This window comes from Arachis ipaensis, chromosome B1 (genome assembly GCF_059453495.1).
Source record: "Arachis ipaensis isolate K30076 ecotype BB chromosome B1, ASM5945349v1, whole genome shotgun sequence".
NCBI classification, from domain to species: Eukaryota; Viridiplantae; Streptophyta; class Magnoliopsida; order Fabales; family Fabaceae; genus Arachis; species Arachis ipaensis.
The window spans coordinates 10,670,617-10,692,571 of NC_142436.1; the positions used below are offsets into that span (position 1 = coordinate 10,670,617).

Sequence of the window (21,955 nt, forward strand, 5' to 3'; positions counted from 1 at the left end):
ATCTTTTTCTTCTTTATAAAAAAGTGTATCATAATTTTTGTTCGTAAAGTTTATCAAAGTACAAAGTTCATCGATTTAGACCCGATTTTAGTGTGATCCGAAAGTAGTATGATTTCACCGGATTTAAGACTAGTTAAAAGTTTCAAAAATAGACCCTATCATTATTTAAGGTCGGATCTGGATAAAAACGAACCCGACTTTACATAGCCTATTTACATCCCTAGCTACGACCTTGTCTCGGACAAAATACAAATCTATCTCTAAATGTTTGCTTCGACTGTGTAAAACAAAATATTATATATAACATTTACATAAATATAAGAAAAATTGTAAAAGTTTTTAAAAAAATAAAAAATAAAATATTAAAATTATTGATCCATAAAGATATAAAAAAAATTATAATAATTACAAAAAAAATAAAAAATATTAAAATTATTGACAAATTTTAACATAATTAATTATTAAATATTAATTTGTGTATAATTAATTACACAATACTTCTCTAAAAATTAGATGAGAAGAGAGAGGTAACTGGCATTAAATGCTTGGTGTCATAATGTAACATATTATAGATTATTGATGATTGGTTCTTTAAAATATAAATAAAAAATATAATAATAATTAATAAAAATATGAAATAAAATATTAAAATTATTGACAAATTTTAACATAAATAATTTAATGTTAATTTATATATAATTGATTATATAATATTTTTTAAAAAATAATTAAAAAAAAAAAACGTATGCAAACTGATGTGCGGCACGTTGGCGTGTTTGGCCTAAAACTTGATATTTTTTTTCAGTCTTACAAAATATCCTCAAGATCAGAGACTCGTTATATAGGCTTATCCAATTAATTATAGGTTGCACACCGCAGAGAATAATAATAATAATAATAATAATAATAATAATAATAATAATAATAATCAGTTTATGTATAATTGTATGCTGCAAAATTAGGTCCATAATTATCGCTTTTCTTTTAACCATTTAACTATCAAAATGCATGCATCGTTTGTTCCCTTATTATACGTATCATTAATTAGTTAATAATTTCAGTTACATCTATTATATATTATTAAAATAAAATTTTTTAATTAATAATATAACTAACGTAACATATTTTTAAAAATATATTTAAATACGTTAATTAATTAATTATTTATTTGATTTAACTACAATAAATATTAAATTATTTAATGTTTTATTTAATCAAATTAACTATAATTAATTAATTATATTAATTATTTAATTTTATTAAAATAAATAAATTGATTTTATTTTAATTTACATTAATATTTTTGTTTTATATATTTTAATTAATACTTTTTAAGACTGTTATAATTAATTATTTATTTGATTTGACCATATTAACTATGAGTCTATAACTAATAAATTATATTAATCATATTTCTTCGATCTTAAAGATTTTATTTTTAAATTTTAGATTTTTAGTTATTTTTTTTAAATTGAGATAATTGTATTTTAAAAAAGTGATACAAAATTTAATGTGAGATAAAAAAAATAACAGAAGAATTTTTTCAATTAAAGTTATAAATGGCTACTGTAATAAATAATAAACTAAAAAAGAGAAATATATTAGCAAATTAGAAATTTTATTTTTTACGTATCTTTGGACAAATCTTCACTAACCTTCTTATAGTCATAGAGTAGAGTTAAAATATTAACACATAGAAGGAGGTGATAGTCGGAACAAGACAAATTCTCAGCTTCAGGGAGAAGATAATCAAAGATAGGTAGAGAAACTAATAAGGAACCAAAAAGAATCAGACCCGCATGAAAATGGGTGGACGAAAAAAGTAAAAGTATCGATGGTGAAAAAGAATTTGGACTAGCTACAGAGAAGTCTGGTCGGCGGTACGACTAAGGCAATTGATTTTAGTTCCTTGAAGAAGATGATTGGAAAAAAAATGCCTCAAGTTGTCCAAGTATGGGAAGTAGGAGTGTATAAAGTTCTTTTGACTTTTGATTCTGTATTGAATGCAGAAGAAGCATATACGTTTAAAATGTATAGTCTCTTGCAATTCTTCCATAGTATATGGAGATGGGATGAGACGGAGCGACGTGAAACTTGAAGAGTGTGGTTAGAATGCTACGGAGTTTCGTTACACGCGTGGTCAGCAGATACCTTTAGTATGTTAGCAGACCAATGGGGAGAAGTAGTCGGTTGTGACAAAGTGACAGAATCGTATATGTCTTTTAGTGTTGGACGAGTGCAAATTGATACTTGTATCATGGATATGATTAATGAATGGGTCCATATCATAATAAATATAAGTGGATTCAATGTGCTAGTGAAAGAAGTGGGATAGGAGGCTTTTAGTTTGAATTATTATGAAGAAATTAATAAAAAATGTGACTATAGATGTTAACAACGAAGAACAGTTGCAGAAAAGGAGTGTGCGGGTACGAGTTTAAGGAGTGCACAGGCTACAAAACCGACAGTTTTCAACGACCAGGCAGCCGATGTGGTGATTGGGGAGTTGAGGGAAGACGAAGAAGATAAGGGCAGGTTGGTAATTCCTGAAATTATTTTGAATGAGTGGATTAATGATCACTCAAAACAAAAATCAGATAAAAATGGTAACATATCAACCAATTTATAAAGGAATTGAAGGGAGAGCGGATTGTGTGGAATGTGATTATATTAATTATGAAGCTGATTCTGAAAATACAGTTACATGGGTTTATGAAGGTAACTTTAATTGGCTGGTAAGGATGGACAAAAAGAATAAGAAAAAGAAGGTTCTTTGTAGGCTTGGTGTTAGACCCAACAATTCAAGGATGTCCCAAAAAAGTAGAAAAGGATCCTTGAGCCCGATCTCCTCAATCAATCAGTTCGGTGATGTTGAGTTAAGTCTAGAATCCAGATTAGGCTTGATAGAAATGGAGCACGATTTTCACGATAGGGATGGGCACGCTAGAGAAGGGTCTACGGCAAGTGTGCAGGAAGCTGCATCTGCAAAACTTACATTGGAGACTGTGCGAAAATAACCAAGGGAGACCGAATCTGTGTTGAAGGAGGAAAGCTAAAGGCTGATCACGGCAGAGGAGGCTCAACGTGGCAAGGGAAATGCGCAATCCTGACGCCACCTATGTTGGGTCATGAGATCGAGGAAGAGTTGGTGGTAGAGAACCAAACTGCTACTCTCCCGGAGGTGACATTGAATGAAGGGACTGGTGGGTTGGGTGTATATGTTAATAACGATGGTGCGGAAGACGTTGACGAAGGAACAGGTAACAGAGATGACATTGTGAATGATAGTGGCATGGGTTCCAGTGCAAAGGGAACAACATTGACAAAGGGACTGGAGGAATTATCAGAATACGATGAAGTAGCTAAAAAGAGGGTTGTTGATGATGGTGGTTCGGACAAGATGAAGGAAGTAAGGAGAACAGAGACAGTATTTTGGAGGAGCAGATTCTTAAAAATATAAAAACTTGGGACTTCGCATTGGAATCAGGTGCAATTTTATACATTGAAGAAGATGATATTATGTCTATTCTCCAAGCAAAGAATGAAAAAATTGCTCAAAAAAGAAGATTGGCAAAACAGAAAGAGAAAGTAAGGCGCTACAAGCCAAAAAATAAAAATTAAAAAAAGGTGTGTAATAATTTTTAAAATAATTTTGTTCTTGGATGTTAGGGGGTTGATGGGTGATGAAAATTTGAGCATGGTCAAAATCTCAAGAAATAAATTTAAATTGAATATGTTAGGCTTGTTTGAGATTAAGTGACTGGTAGTGACAAAGTTTGATGTAATAAGAATTTGGGGGTGTGATGCTGCGTGATGAGAATATATTGAGTCGGAGTGTGCTTCAAGTGGTTTACTGTTAATTTGGGATGAAATAATGTTTAAAATGAGTCGTTGTTATAAAGGAAGCTTTGGTTGTGTGTTGAAGGGGTATTGCTAAAAATAATTTCAATTATGCTTTCTTTAGTGTATGGAACTCATACAAGAGAAGCGAAATTTACTGTGTGAGAAGAACTGAGTTATATTGCAGGATTATGTCAGTCTCTATGGGAGACTTCAACGAGATTGTACAAGTAGAGGAAAAAAAAGGATGTTTAACAGAGTTTTAATAAGAATTGTATACAAGAAGATATGCAACTGGTGGACTTCCGCTTAGCGATCTTACAATCGGATTGATATAGTTTTAGTAAGATTGGAGTGATTTGAGATATTTTCACTAGCACATAATTAAGAGTACAAAATTAGGAGTACACTATTAGAAGGAGGAGCACCAAAAATAATTGATGATTTTTTTTACGATTTTTTTAACTTTTTTATTTTTTTGCTCTACTTATTGTATCGAGCTCTTTTGTTAAAAAAAAATATATTAATACATGAGTCTTTTAATACTTTACCGAATAAAATGGAGTGGTTTGTAGAGAGAAGTTAGGATCTTAAAATGATTTTTAGTCATTGTGTATGATTTAGTAATTGTGCAGTTATACAATATATCTAATGTGCTGAGATAAAGGTAAACTAAAAGTTACCATATAAATTTTGTGGTTGTTTAATAATTGTGTATAACGAGCTAGCTGCACATTGAGGAATTCGCCATAAGATAAAAGGCATTACAAGATCTTGGATTCGCGTTTTATCTCAATAGCATTTCTTTTTACATAAATATTTGATAATAAAAAAGAATTAACTAAAATTAATTAAAATTAATAAATATTAAATAAAACAAGTTCTAATTATTTTTTTTAATTTTCATAGTATTCTCATTTTTTTAAAAATTCTCCTAAGATTTTATATATACTCGTTAGAAATGATACTTTGGTTGAAACCACCACCTGAAGGGAATTATCTATGGAAGATTGTTGCTACATAAAGTTTCCCTGATTGTATATGATCAAAAAAAAATTCTTTAAAAGATCTAAAAGAAATGGTTGTATATAATTATTTCTTTTTACAATTTCCATTATATATGTTGTAAATAATGGATAATAGATAATAAATAATTGATAAAGAAGTAATTGAAAAATTCACACACCGTTGTCATTTAAAAAGTTCTGTACAAATTAATTTCTTATACATATTCATTTATCTGTTTTTAATCATGATTCAATAATATATATTATAATGAATTAAAATTTTTTAACGAAGTATATATATAAAAAAATTCATTGTACATGGCACAGATATCTACACGGGCTACACACGAATTGCTTAGTAATTGTAAAAATAAAAATCCGGCGCCAATCTTGGTCCTTCGTTGATGCATGTGAGGCCCATATTTTATGATTCAACTTTTTGTGAAAACACATATATTTTTGAATTGGTAACTAATCCATAATAATTGTTGCTCCTTTCTTGTCCTTTGTATACATAGCGGCAAAGAGTATATAAATAAATATATATAAGTAGCAGCTATAATTATTGAGATACGTACTACTCTTGTCTCCCCTCCTTTGTCTATATATATCAACCCTCTTCCTCCCCCATTTCATCAAAAATATCATCACCATCTACACACACACATACATAGCCTCTTCTTCCTTTTATTTATTAGTTTCTATAGTTGATCATCATCTTTTTCGCTTCTTATATATATTATAGATGTTGCCCGCTATGGGAGACAATGTTGTAGTGTCCACTATGGAGCTAGAGAAGTTGCTTAGCATGAAAGGAGGCAAAGGAGAAGCCAGCTATGTCAACAATTCCCAAGCACAGGTACGTACCCTACTCTAATCTATTTTCTTTCATAATTTTCTACCTCACTTGCTAACTCCATCAACATCACCATTGACTACTAGATCTTTAATTTCTCATCACCTACACCAAACAAAAATACGTTTGTTTTTTTCCATCAACTATATCTATCATTTTGATATATTTATTTAGCTTTATTAAAATTTTAAAATGAAAAATATTATGTAGCAAGAAAGTAGTAGTCATATGTTTCTAACTCACCAACTTAAATGAAAAATATGATAATATATGCAGGCCATGCATGCGAAGTCAATGCTTCACCTTCTAAAAGAAACCCTAGACAGAGTTGAAGTAGAAGCATCAAGAGAGATGCCATTTGTGGTGGTGGATTTGGGTTGTTCATGTGGGATCAACACAATAAACGTTGTGGATGTGATGATAAAGCACATTATGAAGCGCTATGAGGGTTTGGGATTGGATCCACCCGAATTCTCAGCTTTCTTCTCAGATCTTCCTAGCAATGACTTCAACACTCTCTTTCAGCTCCTTCCACCCATGCCTAACTATGGAGTCAGCATGGAAGAGTGCCTCGCCGCCAAAAACCACCGTTCTTACTTTGCCGCCGGAGTCCCTGGTTCTTTCTACCGGAGGCTTTTTCCGGCCAGGTCCATCAATGTTTTCCACTCTGCCTTCTCTTTACATTGGTTATCTCAGGTACTCTGTTCTTTATTTTTTCGTTATTTTTCTAATATCTATTACTTCATGTCTAATTTTTGTTGAATTTTTTTATTTTTTATAATAAAATTTAAATATTTAAAGTTCATTCATCTTTAACATGTTTTGTTACTGTGGTTTCTACTTCGTTTTTTTCTGTTTGTTAGTTAATGTATGGTGTATTTAAAGTCATTCTTGTCATTGTTTTGGTGCTCTCCAAAATTAGTAGACAAATTATTTTCTCCAAAAATGATACGACAAATTAATTAGATGTTCAAACTTCTTTTAATTTGAAATACCCTTTAAAGAAAGTTTAAGATAATCACTTTTATTAAAATTTAGCCAACAATTAACCAGCAAAAAAAAGTAAGTAATTTTATATTATTAGATATAATCTCGTACCATTAAAAATACTAATAATAACTAATTGATAGATATAAATCACAAAATTTATTGATTTCTAGCACTCTTCATATCTTTATTCTAGACTAACAATATAGCACTTATTAGAATATATTAACATTCATTAGAATTATTTAACATATCTATATATTTATTATAAGATATTATATTTTTATTATTTTAATTTTTTTAATATCTGTATATACTTTTATATATTATTCGGGCCATTCAATAATACAGAATACTTTGAATATAAATAGTTAATTAGTAACTGAAATTGAATATCAAGGAATTGAAGCATTCTTCATCTCTCCTTTTTGTGATGACTTTTCTAAAGAAAACTCTTCACCTGTGAGTCAATGCAGTAATTTGATTTCTACGACATAATTAATATGAATAGTTTGCCACTTCCCGAGGATAATATAATGGGAACCCGTTACATGCGTAAAGAATTTATTTTGAAGGACAAGTCCTAAATTATGGTCAAATTTAAAGTATAGTTGATGCAACAGCACCATAGGGTCACAACAGTAGATTTGAAAATATGACCTTATTTTCAGGGACATCGTGAGTAGTGACGTATATTTGGATTGGTTCTCAATTCATGCATATAATAGCAACAATAATGCAAGAACATAATATAATGTTTCTTTAACTCCAGTCTCAAACTTATATATATCTCTATCTATCTTGAGGCCGGCTTGATTTGATTACCAAAAGAGACACATAATACTGATTATTAGTAGTAATGTGCTGACAAAGGCGGCTCCATTTAAATTAATTAGAGAAATTTTTTATATATTTTGACCACGGTTGATTTGGTTGGCCATATGTTCTCGTTAATATTTTGTCTTAATAATATTATAAGATGAGCATAATTTATTATTTTTAATTAGTAATTAATCTATAATATTTAAAAATATTGATTAAAAATATGATACTAAAATATTAAAATAAAAATATTAGACTATTGACTAAAAGAATTAGTTAATATAAATTAAAATTGTTGAATCTGAAATTTTTTTGAGATATTTTTTTTTAAATATACAAGTATATACATATTTATTCAGATATATTGTATGTTCAAAAATATGTGTACGTTTTTTATATGTTAAAATGTTGGTGTAGTTTAAACAAAATAATATTTGTATTTTTACGTGTTGAAAATTATGTGTATTTTGAGCTCAAAATTAAATGGATTCTTTTAAATACTTTATTTTAAAATATATGTGTACATATAAATTGTATAAATATGTGTATCTTGTTTTTAAATAATATATATTTGTGTATTTGTATTAAAAATATTTATATGTTTAGTTTAACTATATGTTGACAAAAAATTTTCACCATGTAACAAAGTTTTATGATAAAAAAATACATTATTTTTTCTGTACATCTTTTTTCTCTGTACACTTTTTTTATTTTTTAAAATTTATCAATTATTTTTAATATTATATAAAAAATTTTATAAAAATTGATAGATATATACAACCTTTTTAGTAACTTATTAAGTTATTATATATAAATAAAGTAATTATATTAGGTGTATACTAAAAATTAGCTATTCTAAAATATATATTTAAATATAAAATAAATATTAAAATAAATTAAAAATATTAAAAAATATATTATTTTTATTGATAATTAACTAATAATTTTTAAAATATAAACTAAAAATTATAGTAAAAAACAATAAATTATACTATTGTTGAGGGTTTTGTCGTATATAAATATGTAAGATTGATTTAGTGGTGAAATGATATTTTGAATTTGGTGGTGGTTTGGTGAACGATGCATGCAGGTGCCAGAAGCAGTAACGGAGAAGAGGTCAAGTGCATACAACAAAGGGAGAGTGTTCATCCATGGAGCCAATGAGATAACAGCCATTGCATACAAGAAACAGTTCCAAACAGACTTGGCAGCGTTCCTGAGGTCAAGATCTGTGGAGATGAAGAGAGGTGGGTCCATGTTCTTGGTTTGCTTGGGCAGAACATCTCTGGACCCCACCGACCAGGGTGGTGCTGGTCTCCTCTTTGGGACCCACTTTCAGGATGCTTGGGATGATCTTGTCCTTCAGGTAATTATTCTCTGTTCTACTCCTACACTACATTTTTATGCCTCGCTCTCTATGCAACAGTGTGTTGCACTTCCACACTACTTATTAGAGCATGTTTTTCTCATTGCCAAACCCAAAACAATTTATAAAGGCTTCGTTAATCATGTGTTTATTTAGGTGTATTTCTGAGTTGTTTAATTTAGTGTAGGTAGATTCTAATGAATTAAAATAGCTACTGCATATAACAAATGTGACTCAAAATAAATATATAATTCGTGATATAGATTAATTTGAATCATATGAATACTAATTTTATTCACGTATATAATTAGAATTGAAATGATGTGAACTTCAATTAATTTAACTCTAAAAACTAATTTATAGAATTAAAAAATATTTTATATTTATAAATCATCTAAACATCTTATCTTTAAAAGATATGAGATGCCATATATAAAACTATTTTAATTTATTTAACTTACAAAACACTCACATGTCTAGTCACTGACAAAACTATATAAGTTTTAACCGAAAGAAAAAGTATACAATAAGCTAATTCATAAGATCATTAGAAGAGAAAAAAAAAACGTTAGATATTGTGAAAAATCATTTAGAATAAAGTCACTAAAATTAGTCAATCAAATAGTATACGTCCGATGTTAGAGGTTTAATCTAAAAATTTATTATTTTATTTTATTAAAACCTTTCATTTTTAAATGTTTTTCCAACAAATATATTAATAATCTTTGAGAAACATTGAATATTCTTTCTCGAAATAGTAAATTTTGAATAATTTTATATTAAAAAAGACTTTGAAATATTTAATCATTTAATTAGAACTTCTTATACTAAACATTCTATTAAGTGTTTTTAGAAATAGAACACTGAACACCTGCTTAACAATAATGACTAAAATAATGATCAAGAATTATACTGTAGGTGATACAAAAACTTATCTTATTGTCATCATTAAAATAAGTTGATCTCATATGTCTGTTGCCCACCCTCAATTTCATCATCATGCCGGGCAAAAATAATAAATAATAATTAAGTGTTGGCTGCTGGCTAAGTTCCATGATATTGACAAACGATTAGGTTTTGGATGTTTAGAACACATGTAATCATCATCTATCATCATATCATCAAGATAGACAAGTTGGATATATATGTTTGTAGTTTTTTAACATCTATTTTAAATAAGTTATGCTACGTGTATACTAAAATGAGTCACCAGTATAAAATATATATTGGAATATAAATATACATTAAAAATAAATTAAATCACACGTATATTTATACACAAATATATTAGTGGCTGATTTTAATAACTGATTTTTGTGTACAAATAACATTTATAATTTTAAAATATCTGTCGAATTGAAAATTTGATTAACAAAGCTTTGATTATTATTTATTTCTTTTGCACGGTTAATGATAATAAAATTGTTCCAAAACTAAAGTTAGAACTTAGAACTTAGAATTACCTCTCATATTAGTAGAAACACGAATTTATAAAATCGAAACACAAAGTTACTATGGATTTTCTTGTTTTAGGTTGACATTTTCAAATAGGTGAAAGTGTACGTACAAAAAATTTTAATGCTCAAGTAAGTAAGATACTAAGATCTAAGAGATATAAGAATTAAGAGTAAATAACATATCTTAGACATGTACTAATCTTTTATTTATAGCATTTAAAAAAATTAATTAAAAAAGAATCCATACTAATATATTGATTTTAGAGTAGAGGACCCACATTTCTATTGGATACATTAAATTTTTTCTATCTATTTATATCGATCTAATAATGATTTTAGAGTAGAGGACCCACAATCACTAATAACAAATACTAATGCACGCACCAATTACTTACTTGAACTTGTACCGTAACATGTTAATCAAGATAGTACGGAATGTAATGAGACCCTTATACTTAAACCTTTGTCCTAGCATACGCACATAGTACTAATTTAACTTAAAGGATAATAATTCATGTACTTTTTTGGCCCACAATAAGAATAGGACGACCCTGAATTTCTGTAGCTAGTGATGAACTTAATTATGTAAATCGAGCATCCGCGATGACAAAGTGTTTTTTTTTTTCAAACCTCAAAAAGGACCATTTATTTACTAACTCGGTTGTTTTGGGTTAACACAACCTCTCTTTACATTATTAAAACCAATCTCGACTAACAAATATTTTTGAACTGCACTTTATATTAATTAATTATCTTTGATTTTATTCTTTAAAAAATATAAAATTAATAGATATTAATTACAATTATTTAAAATTTATTGGTTAGGAATTGTTTATCTATACTTTTTCAATTACAACCAGTGACGATTAATAATTGAGTTGCATGATGTGAAGAATAATATTTCCCACTAGGTTTCAGAATGGTCAATTGTTGGCTACTTGCCCTTCACGCTTTTAATTTACAACCAATAATAATAATAATAATAAGGAGCATTTTATTATACAAATTAAAGTTATATAGAGAGTATAAATTTTTTTTATAGTTATTTTTGTTTATTTTATTGTTATTCAAAATGTGGATCCTAGCTTTTTTAATCTCTCTTTCATCCTATAAAAAAAAATCTGTAAACTTATATCTTTACCATATAATTCACCTCATAATAAAAGCAAATGATGATATGTGGATTGAAATAATAGTATGGACAGTGATTTTGATTGTTGATGAGCACCACATGCAGGGGTTAATTAGCAGTGAGAAACGTGACAGTTTCAACATTCCAGTTTATGCACCAAGCCTACAAGACTTCAAGGAGGTGGTTGAAGGCGACGGGTCATTCGCCATCCACAAGCTGGAGGTTTTCAAAGGAGGAAGCCCTCTTGTGGTTGACCAACCGGACAACGCCAGCCAAGTCGGAAAGGCCCTGGCCAACACCTGCCGGAGTGTCTCCGGCGTCCTTGTTGACGCCCACATCGGAGAAGACCTTAGCCACGAGCTCTTTCTTAGAGTGGAGCACAGAGCTACCTGCCATGGCAAAGACTTGTTAGAACAACTTCAGTTCTATCACATAGTTGCATCCCTTTCTTTTGTTCAATCATAATTTACAATTCACTTAGAAGAAAAAGGGGGCAAAATGTTATGTGTATTTATTTTGTATTATATACTAATTAAGTTTCCATATATGTTTCTTTACTATTAAAGTACTGTTGAACTCCCTTTTACGTGGATTATGTATCCCAGCGAATGATATTAGCCTATGAAATAGAAATAAATACATTTAAAAAATGTGCTGTTCACTTGTTTCCCGTTCAAGAAAAGAGAGACGACCCTTTGTTTGATTGTCAGAAATTATAATAGATTATTTTAAAATTTTATTAGATTAAAACCAAATTATAAAAAAGATAAATATAAAAAATATTTGATAACTCGGTCAAATTGTATATTTTAAAAATTTAATGAGTAGATTACTCATGAATTAAAGTTAAAACTTAAGAATTAATAAAAAAATTAATTCCCTAACATTCCTCATTTAAAACTTGAGAGTATTGCTAAACATTTTCCAATGTTAAGAACTTGTATCTTCTATAATTGAGTAAGGACTTTGCTTTGTAAAGTTCATGCAATAATACCACCATGCATCCAACTCTTTTACGAACCAGCACCAAAGGATAAAGCAACATGTATTAAGAAAACCTTTAAATGACAGATACAACATACACATCTCAGAACAGTTCCTCTCTAGTTGCTTGTAACTGAAAGATTATATTCCTACAGCAATAACTAGTGAAGTGATAATGCTACAAAGATGAAAACTATGGTTGAAAATACATCTCTATTATTAGGGTGATGCGGGGACTGGTTCAGAACCAGAAACATGGGAAGCAGCATCTTCTTTTGATATGGAAACATAGTTCAGGGGAGCAGATTGTCTATCCCTTTTCCCATCTTTTGATGTAGACTTGCTTCCATTCTGATGGGCATTCAGAGAGAGTCGTCGGTTAGGAGTGCCGTTAGCTCCTCCGTTAGCACGAGGGCCAACTACCTTCTTGCTGCCAACCGGCCGAGCAGGGCTGGGTTTTGTGCCAAAAGGAGAATCCTGTTCTGTGTTTTGCTGTTCATGATACTTCTTTTGGTCCTACAACATGTCAAGGTATGGGTGGTCAAATACTCATTCCATTTGTGTTACTAGTTACTAACCAACTTTTTGGGAGAGCTAAAAGTTCATAATTCAACAAATATAATGGTGACAGAAATAGGGAAATCTGATAGTTTACTTTGACCAAATGACTAATCAATTATCTCACTAGAAAAACTTACCCTCATCCTTCGTTTTTCCTCTTCCCTTTCATGCCTGAGCATGGCGTATTCATCTAACATAGCAAGAAGAGGAACACCGTCGTATGCGAATGACATGTCATGAACTTCTTCCCATGCTCGAGTTCTAGCAACCAATGTGTCAACCAAAGCTGCATGTTTTCGTGTAAAGAACCAAACTTAATTATTCTGGGTTCATGTATGCCAAGAAACAAGTGAAGTATCACTCACCAAACAAATAGGAGTTAAATGCAATACACTCAGTTGTAAATAGAAAGAGTTCTGTGTTTGATTGCATTCATTTCTACCAACCAACAATAACAGCAATCCATGTAAGACTTGTATACTATAAAATAAGTCAAAAGAATTTATAGTTATAATAAAAATATTAATGTATTCTTCCAGAGTGATGATATTGCTACTACTTTTGATAATGATACTCCACATATTATGTTTTTTGCATTGTATATTTGCATGAATTTGTTAAAAAAATAAAGGAGTGACATTATTGAAATAGGAGTGACAATATTCATTCCCAATTTTCAATAAAAAAACAGTATCACAGAATTTCATCTAGACCAAGTTATCTTATTGTTTCTGATCATACAAAGCCCACATTACATATTTAATTGAAGGAAAACTTGAAGTTACTTCAATAATGTAGCACATTCTTTATTACTATTAGTGTAAGGGTTTCTATGCTGATGATGCATAAAATTACGAATAATTTCTGATGGATGTTAAGTCTTGACCTACAAATACCTGGAATTTTGTTGACTAGTATCCTAGCTTTCTCTGCACGTTTCAGGTTTAAGTGTGCACCTCTGCTTGCATTATACCTGTTATCATCCTGCTTCGCAATGCAGTGTTAGAATCATATGGGTAAAATAACAAATTAACAATCCATATAAAGAACATTGTCTGGTACTCTAGTTTTCTACGTGGCAACAGAACAAGGCATATTGCTACATCATAGCATATGAACTATGAATGATATGATACCAAATATTAATTAATAATAATGAAAATGAAAACATAACATCAAAGATATACAGTTCTACAATAGTCATTAGTGACGATAAATTGGTTAGCACAAAAACATTATGGTTGATTACTCGCTTATATTAGGCAAAACAAAACTCATTAAAAAATACAAGGGAATATGCAAGTCAAACTATCAAAGTATTCTTGAAAAAGAATCACATGATAGAGAGATGACAGTATGTAATTTCCAAGAGACAACATTGAAGTTTCATTTTATCCTTTTTGATGCATGAATTGACGTCAAAGCTGTTAATCTAATAACATTAGCATGTCTTATAATGTAATTTCTGTGTTATAGTGATATTTGTCAGTATTATAGCTTTATGCTAATGATATATTATTAGCTGGAATTCTCACCAAATGATGCTAGTTTCAAGAATTTCAGTTTAAATTAGTAATTTAGTACTGAGAAAAAATAGTGCAACATCAACCAGAGAGAGACAGATAAAGCAACAAAAAGGTTCTTATTCGTACCCGATTATAGTCTTCAAGCCAGCTCTCTTCCTCACATGCTGACATCCACTTCTCAACCTTGTCCAATATTTCTTTTCGGCTTAAAGCTTCTTCTTTCGCCTTTGCTATTTGATTGTCCATGTCAGCCAGCAATTCAGTTGGTTCGATGTTTCCAGAATCAATCAGCGACATAATCTTCTCTCGAGCAGCTTCTGGCTCTATTTCAATATGAGCACGGGCAAATATCTCTTCAAGTTCTGCTTGCTTCTTGAAAGCAATTTCTTTCATCCTGCTGGCTTTCAGCTGATCGAGCCTCTCTACTTCCACTTCAGCCTTAAAAACAAAACAATAAACAATCAGAAACCATAACATTTGGAGCCCGAATCCATAGCTTTCAGGTGGTCATCAATACCTGCTCAATCAGATCCAAAGCAAGAGCACCAGGAACAGTGACTTCATCCACAGAAGTTGACATATTGCAGGTAACATGGTCAAATAGACTTCTCTCCTCCGGAGGAGTATCCATTAGATTCCACAGATCAACCAACTGGGAAGCCAATTCTTGGAGCTGCAAGGGTGAATATATAGATCACAAAAAGAGTAACGAAGATTGAACACACCGCTTTTCCTTGTAAACATGAATGAAAATCCTGTATAACTAGCAGCCATATAAGTAACAAACACCAGTACATTAAATAAAGTATCACAAAACTAACATACGGCATTATAAACTCATTACCTTGTGTAGCCTTTTCTGTTTTTCTTCATTCAGTGTTGATACTGTATTAGCCAACCGAGCTAGTGTGCCGTTGCTTATGCTTTTGGAGTTAACACTGGTAGAATCATCTAAGCTCGGATGAACCTCAGTCACAGTACTCAAGAAATCCATACCAAGGACCGAACAAAGATCATGCACAGTACTCACAAATTCGTGAACCTTGTGCAACCTCTCACTCTGCAAGGGAAAGCAACCAATTCTCAACCTGTTTGTAAGTGAATAATTGAATTTCTCAAATGTATAACCGTTATATACCTTTTCCTTTTGAAGTTCTTGTAGTTGGGATTGAAATTCATCTAATTTCTTCAAGGACAGATTAGACTCATCAACTGCGGGCGGTCCTGTCTGATCACTAGGGCTCAAGTCGCCAGCAATCTCTCCACATATCTTTTCAATCTGCGACTGCACATCCGAAAACTCCTTTACTCTTTCATCCTTTTGTTGCCATAACTTTTCAAGTATTGGTGCTATAGCTGCAAGCTGTTCCTTGATAGTGCCCGAAGTTTTTTCCGGCTGGGGGCCAAAAAATACACATGGGAAATCAGTTTACCACTTTAATATCTAAAAACATATAAAACAATTCTATTTGCAGTTTCTATTGATGCCAATATAAATGCATATTTAAGTAGTTACTAACCATTCCAGCAAAGCCCTTCTCTCCAAGAGCCGATAGAAGATTACAAAGCTCAATCTTAGCATCAGATAAAGATTGAAGAAGGCGTGCCCTTGACTTAGCAGCCTGTTCAACCTTTCTCTTGTACACATCCAAGCACTCTTGCTCTATTTGAAGAAGCATCTTGTCTCGCTCCTCATCGCTCTCTCCAACTTCATCCCATATTTCCTGCAGCAAAAGAAAATAATCTCAAATAACACATAGACCATGCACAACGGCTGTCACACGAATGATAGCTTTAATAAAGTTACCTGCAGCTTATTTAACAAGGAACCACAGGTGTCTTCTCCAAGAAGAGGATTTTGTGAATCTGTCACTGCCATTGAAGTTCCAGCACACCCTAGTCTGCACAGAACAGAAAAAATAAATCAATAAACAAATAAAGAGAAACATATGGAATTTCTTTCCTCTTCCCTCAAACATAAGAAATTCAAATATCTCTTTATTTAATTAAAAAAAAAAAAAAAACTTGATATGCCAAAATGTCCAATTTATATATGTAGATATGTGTTGCTGTCGAATTCAATGAACTACATATGCTAAGATCTCTTGGCAGATGTAGCAACTATGCACATCATTTAGCATTGAATCATAATATATAATGTAATACCGAACTAAACACAATGCAGAAATAATCACAACAAAAGAACAAACAGAACGGGACAGGAATGAGCAAGCAAAACCTATTTTCTCAACCTTAAAAATTAAAATGCTTTTGACTCATTAAAGCTATTTTCTCCAGTGACGGAAGAAAAATTGAAAGAATAAAATATAAGAAAAAAGAGATAGTTAGTCTCAGAATGGAAAGAGAAACGAGAAGGATCATATTCAACAAAGTATAGTAGAAGCGGAAGCATCAAATTCATCCTAAGAACTAAAATCAACAAGACACTTTTGACTCACAATAACTACAAAGAACCAAGCACAACAACATTTTGCAAGTAAAAAAAAAAATCCTGAACATGAAGCTACAGTGAAATTCCACTGAAAACACAATCAATAACAAAATCGATAACAGCAATAACAGTAAAATAATGTTGCAAAGGCAGAATGCATAGAAAACTTGCAATGAGAAAGTGATAGAAAGGGAAACAAGTGGTATTAGTAAATAGATCAGGAGCAAGAAGTGGAACACATTGTGAGAGAAGAAAAAGAAGAAGAATGAGGTGAAGGCGGTGGAAGCTGAAAGAGTTGTGTTGGTTTGCTTACCCAGTTGGATCGTCGCTTTGAGAGTTTCTTTGGTTTTCAGATCTAAGCAGTACACTCTTGTCACAGACACGGACACAGTGCGTGGATTATGCGAGAGAAAGAGAGAGAAGAGAGAGAATGGGAGTGTGTTTTGATTGTCCGAGTTAGTATATTGGGCGGGGTTGTAGAAGGTAATTACGAATATGCCACTGTGTCTGTCACCTCACCTACGCTACACGCTCTTTAAATCATGGTCGCTCCTTGTTGACTTATACGGAAACAACATTTTCCCTATTGACTTAGTGTCGTTATTATTCATCATTCAACAATAATCGCTATATGGATTCGAAATTGAATTCACACTTCTTGATTTTGAATATTACACTTTAAGATTACGTTGTGAAAACTAAATATTTTTTTTTATACAAAATTAGAAATCATAAAATAAAGAGAAATTTTAGTTGGTCAGTATTTTTTATTTATTTTTTATTTATATTTACCTCTGTAACATTTCGCAATAAAAGGGATCGATTATTAAATAAAACTAATGTATTTTTTAAACAGATGATTATTTAGGAAAACAATAGAGGGTAGACCAGAGCATTTGTCACCATAACCAGTACAATTGTCACAGGAACTTTCTGGAAATGTAACAAAAGTACAAAACTAGCTTTGTTTCCAAGATTTAAAGATCGAAGTCGCAGCCACATGATTGAAGAAAGAGATAAAAAGTTACCACCATATCACGACTGATTGTTAACATCGGTTGTTTTCAAAGCAAGTAATTGAAATGTAGCTTTTTCCCATGGGTTCTTGTGGAAAAAAATAAATTGTTTTGAATATCTTATTATGGGTGCCTTCTACCAACGGGATTAGGTTAAGAAATTAATTAAGAAAGGTGAAATTCTTAGGTCAATGAGTGAGTAAATGACCAAATAATTATTGTATAAAGTGGAAAAGACAACAGCCTAATGACATATTTGGCCTCTACTAAGAGTATGGGATAAAATTGGATCGCCGTTATTGAGAATGGGCTACGACAATATTTGTGACGCACTAGGCCTCCACCAAAGAGCGTATGTACGTACGTTGTACGTTTACTGGCTATAGTACTTTTAAACCAACTTGAGTTGGTCGAGTGGTCAACTCATTAGTCCTTGACCTGTCGAGTTAGAGGACATCATGAAAAACAAAAAAAAAAAGTTATAGTACTTTTAATTTCTATGGCAACAACTAATTATGTTGTGAACCCTAAGTAAAGAACTAGAGACTGTTTTCACTAATCCCTTCATAAGTTCTGGCTTAAATTCTGAAATCTTAAGATTTTCAATCTTGCGATTTGCACGATGATGCTAACTCTCAATGGGTTAAAGGAGAGTCATGGTGGATAAATGTTGAAAATGATGGTGAATATTGATAACAGTCTGGTTATACATACAAGTTTTTTTTGTAATCAAATTTAACCAAATTAGTCCAAACCCAATAAAAACCAATCTCAGATTAAAGTGCGTGTAAACACGCGCTCTCGCAACTGTTAAATAGCGCGAACGTTATTATGAAAAACGCTTTTTCTTCCTCGATCAAAACTATGACGCTCAAAATTCAAACGATACTCAAAATCTCTCAAAATCGTCACAAAAACTTAAAGAAATTTCAAAGCTAAGTTCGAAATCTTCACCAAGAAACACAAAAACAGAAGACGAAAGATTATTGAAAGTACTGTTCACTAAACGTCCAGTTTTCTCACGTTTCTCTTTCTCATTTCGATCGCAAAACACTAGATAGTCATATTTATGTTTAGGGTTTTGCTAGGTAGACACTGACTTTTGTGAACAATGTGAACAATGGCTCTAGTATTGACCCAATAAAATAAAAAAACACTCCACCACAAATCACCTCATAAACTCTAACATTAGGATAACCATCCGCACACCTAGTAAATTGAACATTCAGTCATTATTAACTGTGCATGAGTAAACCGAATCAAAAGAAATAACCATCCAATTAAAAATCAATATAATCAATCATCCGCATACCTATTGAATTGAACATCCAATATATCCATTGTTCACATTGTTTAGTATTTTCATTGTCTACCTATACTTTTCCTTATGTTTATTTAGTAGATTCATTTTTTGTTCTTGCGTTAAAGTACATATTACTATTCTTATTATACTGTTCATTTGGTGATAACTGTGTTGGGTCAGTGTAAAAATGTTACATAGTATTTCTCGTATAGTTTAACCTATATTTGCATCTGTTTGAGGGATTTGAATATGTTTTTGTGCATGTTTGAGGTGTAACAACTTTCGAACTAAGTTTGTCTATAGTAATCAGTAACAATTTCCGGTGTATTTTATGTGAATTGATATGTACTTGGCGCTATTGTCCTCTTTTTACTGTAGCTAGAGAACAGAATATTGTTCTTGTGCTTCTGATGTTATTTTGTACATATTTTAGTGATTTGCATATGTTGTTTTTCATTTTCAGGAATTTTATTCATGAATTTGTTGTAATTACCCATAGAATTGTGTTGTAGTGCTTCTGGTGTCATTTTATGCATGTTTGATTAAGTTACATGTGTTTTTGAACTCACATTGTATGATGTAATAAAAAAAATAATAGCAGTGTATTTTGTTTGTCTTTCAGTGTATTTCATATGAATTGAGGTGCACTTGATGTTTTGTCCTCTTTTTGTTGTAACTAACTCGTAGAATTTTGTTGCAGTACTTCTCGTGTCATTTTATGCATGTTTGATTGAGTTACATATCTTTTTGAACTCACAATGTGTGATGTAATCAAGAAATAATTGCGATGTATTTGGTTTATCTTTCGGTGTATTTCGTTTAAATTGAGGTGCACCTGATGCTGTTGTTACCTATTAACTTTTTTTTATTTCATACAGAAAAAATGACAGTAAAAAAGGTTGCTGGGAGGAGCACTGCAAAAAAGGAAGCACCAAAATATAATGTAAGCATATATATGTTAGAATAACTCAATTTTTTTTATATAAATATAGTTTATTTACATGATTTTCATTTATTTACAGAAAACTCATGATTTGAGATGCTCCACAAGATCCATTCATGATAAATTCTAAAACATGAGCGATGACAAGAAAGCCATTGTTTAAGAATTAGGATTCGGTGGTATGAGGCATATCCCTGCCATGAATGTACCACATAAGCTCTTAAAAGAATTGGTATATTCATTTGATCTATACAATAACATACTGCACACATGGTATGGTGTAATCCACATCATCGAAGAAAATATAGGAGCTGCCCTTGACTTGGATGCATCTGGTAAAAATCTATTTTGTAATCTATTCTATAAATCAAATTTCAGTGTTTTATCAAATTATTTCTGTGTTATTGAAATATTTTTGCTGCTTTTGTAGGGCCATGCTATTCAAGCAAAATTAAATTTAAAGATATTACTGAGGAGCAGAAGGAAGTTATTAGAAACTTCCAAGACTTGACTTTGTCGCAATTGAGAAACTCTACGATGGAGATGAGTGTTGATGGGGAGAAAAATTGGCTGAAATTCAAGAGGACATTCATCCTCTACATTTAGATGTGCTTCTTGTTGCCGACAACGATAAAAAAAATTTTTTCGGTTCACATGCCGCTCATTCTTCATGTGTACATAATACGTGAACGGAATTGGGGTGGTCATGTGCTCAACTTTTTCATCAAGGGCATCAGAGAGCACAAATTGAAAAAAAAATGTTGTTGATAGCTGCCTCTTTACTATAATGATTGTATATTTTCATGAATCCACACACAATGCCGTTACATACAATTCCTGGACCACTGTGGGTGCGACATTGGACTAGGAAATTGTTGGTTGAAAGAATAGAAGCTGAGACTAAGGATAATATGGTAATTCAACAGAATTCTTTCTTTAATTTTGGTGTATTTGTTTTAAATATATTATGTAAACAAATTTTTTTTCTGTTTTAGGGCATCGTGAAAAGAGCACAGCTGAGAGAACAATCAAAAGACAAAAATAAAGAAAAAAGGAAGGAAAAAAAGAAGGAACAAAAGAAGCCACAAAAGAATAAGACTATTTCTTCGAAAAGTGAAAGTACTGTTGAGTCTGAGTCTAATTCTGAACATGACTCAAAGGAGACACCAAAAAGAAGAAAACAACCTAAAAGAATAGCAAAGCATTAAGTATTATTTTTTTTTGTATATTTTATCAATTTTATTGTGTTTATTGCCTGATGCTTGTTTGCTTTTTCAGGATGAAATCCAAAAAAAGGAAGGACGTTATTGAGGATTCATCTTCCGAAAAACAAACTGAATCTGATTATGAGTATGGTTCAAAAACTATCATTGGAATGCTATATTTTATTTTCTCAACAAAATTTTATTTATTAACAGAATTTTTTTCATGTATTGTCCGAAGTGAAGAATTGGAGGAAATAACAATCGTCCTGAAGATGACACACGACATCCGAGTCTGAGCCAGAACATCACAACGACGATCGTGCAATCATGGTACCTCCACAACAAGATAGAACGGACGGCTTTAATGGGGAGGGGACTTCACGAAACCCTCAACCCAGAAGGATAAACTCATAAATCCACCCACCTGAGGACGTCGTGAACCAAAATCCAGCAGAGCTCATAGATCTAGTACACGGATACCATGGATGGTTGGAGCAG

At 31.3% G+C, this 21,955-nt stretch overlaps 2 protein-coding genes across 2 annotated transcripts; one reads left to right on the forward strand and one right to left on the reverse strand.

Annotated features, from left to right (window-relative positions):
- The first annotated feature begins 5,477 nt into the window (after positions 1-5,477).
- LOC107616468 (indole-3-acetate O-methyltransferase 1) lies at positions 5,478-12,012 on the forward strand. The gene is made up of 4 exons (XM_016318424.3): positions 5,478-5,706; positions 5,980-6,399; positions 8,603-8,878; positions 11,573-12,012. The coding sequence occupies exons 1-4, from the start codon at positions 5,593-5,595 to the stop codon at positions 11,930-11,932; spliced, it is 1,170 nt and encodes a 389-aa protein (XP_016173910.1). The 5' UTR covers positions 5,478-5,592; the 3' UTR covers positions 11,933-12,012.
- Positions 12,013-12,498: 486 nt separating this feature from the next.
- Positions 12,499-17,499, reverse strand: LOC107621469 (65-kDa microtubule-associated protein 1). The gene is made up of 10 exons (XM_016323515.3): positions 17,304-17,499; positions 16,346-16,439; positions 16,059-16,262; positions 15,677-15,934; positions 15,383-15,598; positions 15,056-15,211; positions 14,665-14,976; positions 13,909-13,996; positions 13,150-13,298; positions 12,499-12,967 (listed from the first exon to the last, which is right to left on the reverse strand). The coding sequence occupies exons 2-10, from the start codon at positions 16,415-16,417 to the stop codon at positions 12,671-12,673; spliced, it is 1,752 nt and encodes a 583-aa protein (XP_016179001.1). The 5' UTR covers positions 16,418-16,439; positions 17,304-17,499; the 3' UTR covers positions 12,499-12,670.
- Between the last annotated feature and the right edge of the window lie 4,456 nt (positions 17,500-21,955).

Bases quoted from the DNA above. Each gene is read 5' to 3' on its own strand.
- LOC107616468 (XM_016318424.3), top strand. From the start codon at position 5,593: ATGTTGCCCGCTATGGGAGACAATGTTGTAGTGTCCACTATGGAGCTA. The intron at 6,400-8,602 runs GTACTCTGTTCT...CGATGCATGCAG, and splicing joins CTTTACATTGGTTATCTCAG to GTGCCAGAAGCAGTAACGGA. The intron at 8,879-11,572 runs GTAATTATTCTC...CACCACATGCAG, and splicing joins GGGATGATCTTGTCCTTCAG to GGGTTAATTAGCAGTGAGAA.
- LOC107621469 (XM_016323515.3), bottom strand. From the start codon at position 16,417: ATGGCAGTGACAGATTCACAAAATCCTCTTCTTGGAGAAGACACCTGT. The intron at 16,263-16,345 runs GTAACTTTATTA...CTTTTGCTGCAG, and splicing joins CCTTGTTAAATAAGCTGCAG to GAAATATGGGATGAAGTTGG. The intron at 13,997-14,664 runs GTACGAATAAGA...ATTGCGAAGCAG, and splicing joins GGCTTGAAGACTATAATCGG to GATGATAACAGGTATAATGC.